The following is a 6,557-nucleotide window of genomic DNA, read 5'->3' on the forward strand; positions in this document are numbered from 1 at the left end:
TGTATTTAATAATGTGGCGGTGAGGTGCTTTTAATAACGTCGCAGGGAGGTGCTTTTAATAACGTGGATGTGAGGTGTATTTAATAATTTGGACGTGAGGTGTTTTTAATAATGTGGACGTGAGGTGTTTAAAGATAACAAGGCGGTGAGGTGTTTTTGATGACGTGGAATTTACTTTTACATGAGGTAATTTGAATTACATGGTGGTGAGGTGTTTCATTAATGTGGTGGTGAGATGTTTTCAATTACATGGCGGTTACGTGATGGTGAGGTATTTTTCATAACGGAGTGGTGAGGTTGGTTTTAATTACATGGTGGTGAGGTGTTTTAATACCGTGGAGGTAATGTATTTTCAATCATGTGGAAATGAGGTGTTTTTTCATGACGCAGCAATGAGGTCAATTATTCAGTCACATGCATTTTGGTTAAAACTAGCCTGTCCCTCCAGAACAACATGTGATGAGGCAAGTGCAGTAGGTGATACACAATTATAGTGTGTACAGCAGAGGTTAGTTTCATCAAGACTTTTTATAACTCCAATTGTCTCAGCTTTGTTTGCTTATATTTTCAGTTATATACCAATGATGTCATAACCTACAACAACAATTATAATGGGTGGTATTTAGGGGGTTACATGTATCTTGGATAACATCGGATCTATTACGAGGCAAATAGGTAAATGCAGTGCTCATGAAATGGGATTTCAGGCCCCTGTAAGAGTGGAGTGAACACATCAATAAACCAGAAGGGCACCCGGTACAGCACATACTTTGGCCATGCAATGCCTGATCCATGAGAACATATCGGGCCCAATAATCTTTTTAGAAATATCATGCTATGTATCGATTTGGCCCCATCTCTCAATGGTGAAGAACAATTTTGAAAGTTAAAAATTTTTTCACCAAAACGGAAACAATTCATACTTGTTACACACCCAACCAGTCCACAAAATTCAATTCAAATCCGCCCACAACTTTTTGAGATATTCTGCAAACAAACAAATAAACAAACAAACAAACAAACAAACAAGAAAAAGACGTCATGCAGAGCGTGATACTTGCAAAATCCACCCCCTCTCCAAAGGTTGCCATGGATACATCAAATTGTCCATTTCATTCAGATTAAAATTGACAATCTTAATCAAAGCTGAGGTCAATCGGATGAAAATTTATTCTTTTTCAGATTTAAATTGATGATTTTAGAAGTTAACCTTGAGTTGATATTTGACCTTTTGACCTCAAATAGTTGGTTTCCCAATTCAGTGATGCAATATGCAAATCTTGTTCAAATGTCAAGTCAATTGGATGAAAAATGACGCTTTTAGAAATTCCACTTCAAGATGACCTTTGATCTCAAAAGCAAGAGGCTTCTCAGTGGAGACTACCTCTACAACTTGGTAAAGTTTCATGACGATTGGTTTAGAATTGAGACCTGTAGGCGATTGACAACCAAAGACAGATTAACAAAATCAACTGACAAAATCTTTGATTTTGCAAGTAACAAACAGACAAAGGGGTGAAAAGAGAACTTCCTTCACCTTCGGTGGTGGAAGTAACAAGGAGGACACTCAGTAGAATGCTTACCTCCACTAGGCTGAACAATTTACGTTTTATATCCCACATATAGACCGAAACTGCATCCAGACTTGCAAAATCCACCCTCTCTTGTTCTTATCTGCTAATCTAATCAGCTTGTTCTTGTCGCCTACCCAACTCATCCACCAAGTTTTTGAAATATCATGTTCGATATCGTTTTTGGCCCGATCTCTCAATGTTTCAGAAGCACTTAAAAATTCTCGTATCTGGATTCGGATCTTCACCAAAATCTAATCCATTTGTCCTTGTCACACATCGAACCTGTCTCCCAAGTTTCATCTGAATACGTCCATAATTTTTTGAGTTATCCTGTTCACAGACAAACAGAAAACAGAGACGAACAGGTGAAATCATAACCTCCATCCTCATGAGTGGCGGATGTAACAAAGCAAAGAGAAAAGTTGTATTTAATGATCTCAAGAAGAGTTATTACACCACAAAAGCATGTTAAAAAGACAGTGAGAGCAGAAGAACATCAATGTAATGACATCCCAGGTGACCTTAATCGTGTGCACAGTTTTGTGGTTGGGGGTGGGAGGGGGATCAGGAGTGAGAAAGGCAGGTTAAAGCTCTCAATTGAAGAGCAAACAGTGAAACCACCATCACCACATACACTGTGACAATTAAATGAAATTTTTAACCGTAAACATAGCTCAAAGAGAGCTGTGAGTGTGTTCACAGTTCACTGAATCCTTGTCAAGGTATGTCCCCCCAAAAAAGAGGATGTTGAATTGTTTTAGATCATGCGATCACAGGCATTGTCAAATGGTAAATTATACTCATGGGTATCACCCACGGTGGTGATGATAACTGCTCATGAGCAGAGGCAAAAAACGGCTCAATGAGCGTTTTTGAAGGCCTGGCCATCAATCATTCAAAGAAATAAAGAAAAAAAAGGTTCCAAAATGCTTGGCTCGGATTTTGGTTTTGACATGTAGTTGCTACAACTCCTTCTGCAGGTTGAGCGGTTCAATGGTAGGGGAAGCGTCCGCGTAATGCGGCGGTGTCTGACCGTGGTTATGCAATGTATCGCAGTGGCAGACCATGATCTGGTCACAGTCGAGGCTAAGGTAAGGGAAAGGATTGAAACGATAACGGCACAGTGGGTAAGGATGTCTTATACATGGCAGTGTTCAGGTGGATCGATGAAGTGATCCACACACCTTGTTTCCACCACTGTGTATGTGTGTATATATATATATATATATATATATATATATATATATATATATATATATATATATATATATATATATATATATATATATATATATATATATATATATATATATATATATATCTCTGTTAGATGTTTGACCAGATGGATGGATGTGCAACAAGTGGAATGATGTAAATAAATTGAGATGTTGCATCATTGAATGCATGCACAAGATGGGTGGATTAGAGGATGGCAGAAAATAATCAATAACTGATGAACGTGTGGGTGGATGTATGGAGGGGCCGGGAGCCTGGGACAGGTCCAAATAAGTACACACTACAAAAATAATGGCTGTGCATGCAAAAGACTCCCTTCTCCATTTTAAAAATCGGGGAAGATTCCAGGTAAGATGGCGAGGTGCAGAGATCTGATACAATGCCCCCTCTTCATGGACACCTGCAGTCGAAACAGCAAGAAAATCTGAACTCTCCTCATGATTGAAAATGGAAAGACAAAGTATCTGGAAAACACAGGATGTCAGTGTGGTGATTATTATTATTTCGGACGCAGCCTCTGACTGCTGGTTGCATCATTGCTGGGAGCATGGCTGTGCCGTTGATGCAGTGCCCCAGTTTCCAGTAAGCCAGTACTCATTTTGCCAACTTCGGAAGGATGACTGGCTGAGTCAACCCACCTGTTGTAATATAACGGCCAAGCAGTGGCTCAAACTCAAGACCCTAAGATATTAAGCCAGCCATCTTAACTGTTAAGCCAACACCAGGCTGTACCTGGGTGGTGGTAATGGAAACCTACAGCATTTCAGAACTCATAGAGTTTGGGATGGTGTATGATTACAGGTAAATGCATTGCAGGTAAGTGATGAAGCTGTTATGGAGCTCTACCATTTAAAGGAGCGGCTTGCCGGTGAAGTGAGTAAAGCCTCGTTTCAAAGCCTTGCTTAAAAGCCTGGTGTTTGGCTTAGTGGTTACGGTGGCTGACTTGGGATCTTAGGGTCTTGAGTTTGAGTCCCGTTTCCACTGAATTAACACCAGGTGGGGTTGACTCAGCCTGTCATCCTTCCGAGGTCAGCAAAATGAGTACCAGTGTACTGATAGAGGGGCACGGCATCAGCGGCACAGCCACGCTTCCAAGAAATGATAGCAACCTGGCAGCCAAGCTGCTATATGTAAGAACAGACCCTTCCACTGACATACCAATAGGGGACATCAACGTTGAATCACACACATCAAACTGGATCATCCTCTTGACTTTCCATGGCGAATCCATTCCTGACATCCTGCACGAGATTCGGGACAAAGAAGGTCATGCTGACGATAAGGAGGGACCATGTTGGCTATACAGCCTGCGTTTGAATCCCTACCCAGCTCCGAACTGCCATCCTGGCAGTTCACATGCATGGCGAGGTATCAATGTCTGTGCCATCCCTCGGATAGACGCTAAGACTGGGTGTCCAGACTTCTAGCATTAAGTGGTGGACGATGAAGATCTCACCGTGTCCTTCGAATCGAGTAGGCGATGCGGCACCATGAACACCATGACTGCGGGTAGCAAGTGGTCTAGTCTTCTTGGATATCTCTGACACACGAGGTAGAACTGCTTGCTATCTCATCACTTGTCCACGATCTGCAAACTCATGTACACAACACATCACATGTGGACGGCCATGTCTGGCTACGTGAGCCTATCTGCAGGACAACCATGATGAATAAGGAGGCGCTGTCATCTGTGATGTCGCAAAGCCAGTCGGCTGCCACAATCGCTTCTCATCCGTCCCAAATATTCATACCATGGTGTAGGGAAAGAGCACGACATGGGGTATAGTAGGGGGATGGGTGGGGAGGTGTTGGGGAAATACAACCGACATTTCCTTTAATTTTCAGGATCATGAAAAACATTTTTGCTTTTCTCGGAATCTGTGACCTGCAACTTCCCTGCACAGTAATGGTTCGCTCCCGACGGGTCTCTCACTAAAACTGTGAGTCGACGACAAAAGGCTCCAGGAAATGATCGTTTAAAAATCAGGTACACATCAGTCAAACCCTCTCGGTGGAAACGCATGAGCAGAAATCGCAGTTCATCATCTGTAATGATCGGATTGGAAAAATTTAAAGTATTTGTAAAACTTACCTGAGTGGCTACAGCCAGCAGGTACAGGTATGCTGCGATCAAACCCATCATTTCTATGAGCAGGAAGGACAACCCGCGGACTCAATCATTGTGACCCTGAAATACACATCGTGGAGGGGGTGTGGGTGGGACACAGGGCTGGGGGTCATGTTTCGCAGAATGGGCGCTAGAAAAAGAGAGAGGGAGAGGGCTATACATATATATATATATATAGATATATATATATATATATATATATATATATATATATATATATATATATATATACATTGGAGAGAGGGGGGAGAGAGGGAGGGGGAGATAGGGAGGGGAAGAGAGAGAGGGGAGAGAAAGAGAGGGGAAGAGAGAGAGGGGAAGAGAGAGAGGGGAAGAGAGAGAGGGGAAGAGAGAGAGGGGAAGAGAGAGAGAGGGGAAGAGAGAGAGAGGGGAAGAGAGAGAGGGGAAGAGAGAGAGGGAAGAGAGAGAGAGGGGAAGAGAGAGAGGGGAAGAGAAAGAGGGGAAGAGAGAGAGGGGAAGAGAGAGAGGTGGAGAGAGAGAGGGGAGAGAGAGAGGGGGAGAGAGAGAGGGGAGAGAGAGAGGGGAGAGAGAGAAGGGAGAGAGAGGATGAGAGAGAGAGTGAGACGGAGGGAGGGAGGGAGAGAGTGAGAGGGAGAGAGAGGGGTGACAGAGAGAGGGAGAGATAGGGGAGAGAGAGGGAGGGAGGGAGAGAGAGAGAGGGAGAGAGAGGGGAGAGAGAGAGAGGGAGAGAGAGGGGAGAGAGAGGGAGAGAGGGAGAGAGAGAGAGGACAGAGAGGACAAAGAGGACAGAGAGGACAAAGAGGACAGAGAGGAGAGAGGAGAGAGGAGAGAGGAGAGAGGAGAGAGGAGAGAGGACAGCGCGTGCATTGGGTTCACGTGTCCTTTGCACGGCAAGCAATGTCAGCTGTACAAGGTGGGAAAATTGAAAGTGATGTCACCGTTACTGTGACGCCTTCCGGGCATTGCCCCACGGGCACATTGTCCAAAAGAAATTAACAAAAATCTAAAATCACTTGAAGGGACATTTGATAACCTTTCGACCACTGGTCTCACGGGTTACAGCACTTCCACATCAGACAAATATTACAAACTTTGATCGGAGGTTTTCTGCGGAACGTCTTCGATATTGGAGCGCCGGATGTGCAGGTGAGTCGAGGATGGACCACGGGCGCTCACCACCCCCCGCCGCGCTGCCCGAACTCTAATCAGTGACCGAGAGCTCATGGTGCCTGCAAGGAAAGCCCCGCGGGCGGAGGGGAGCGCGGCACGGGGCGTGGGGGAAGGACCAAGTACGGGCCCACCCCAGCTCAAGCCCGTCGTATCCCACCGGCCCCATCCCTTCCCTTCCCAGCACTAGCCCCTTCTTGCCAATCACGCAATGTCAGCTCCCGTGTTCCCTCCGTCGTTGCCCCACAGCTGATGTCCGTCTTGCGAGCAGATGTTCTCCTCCTGATTAGTGCCGGATGTGCGAATTCCACAAATGGATAAACACCGGCATTAAATGTCCCCTATATCTAGCCAACGGAACAAGAAACCGACGAGATTCGGTTCAATTAGTCCCCAATTAGCGGACAGCGATTAATGAAGCAGTATTTCAGCTCAGTGGATCTCAGATTGCACCAAACACAGAGGAATGA

General features: G+C 44.7%; 1 protein-coding gene across 3 annotated transcripts in view; it reads right to left on the reverse strand.

Moving 5' to 3' along the window:
- LOC147015359 (ADAMTS-like protein 1) overlaps window positions 1-6,208 on the reverse strand; it is a 317,312-nt gene extending 311,104 nt beyond the window's left edge. For all 3 annotated transcript variants that reach the window (XM_085850036.1, XM_085850035.1, XM_085850033.1), the window contains exons 1-2: window positions 6,012-6,208; window positions 4,903-4,998 (exon numbers count right to left, since the gene is read on the reverse strand). In XM_085850036.1, the coding sequence (XP_085706162.1) occupies window positions 4,903-4,953 (51 nt within the window). In that variant the 5' untranslated portion in view covers window positions 4,954-4,998; window positions 6,012-6,208. The remainder of the gene's footprint in view (window positions 1-4,902; window positions 4,999-6,011) is intronic.
- Between the last annotated feature and the right edge of the window lie 349 nt (window positions 6,209-6,557).

The sequence above is a fragment of the Eptatretus burgeri genome, chromosome 12, assembly GCF_056783735.1.
Source record: "Eptatretus burgeri isolate ZD-2024b chromosome 12, Ebu_testis_v1, whole genome shotgun sequence".
Lineage (NCBI taxonomy): Eukaryota > Metazoa > Chordata > Myxini > Myxiniformes > Myxinidae > Eptatretus > Eptatretus burgeri.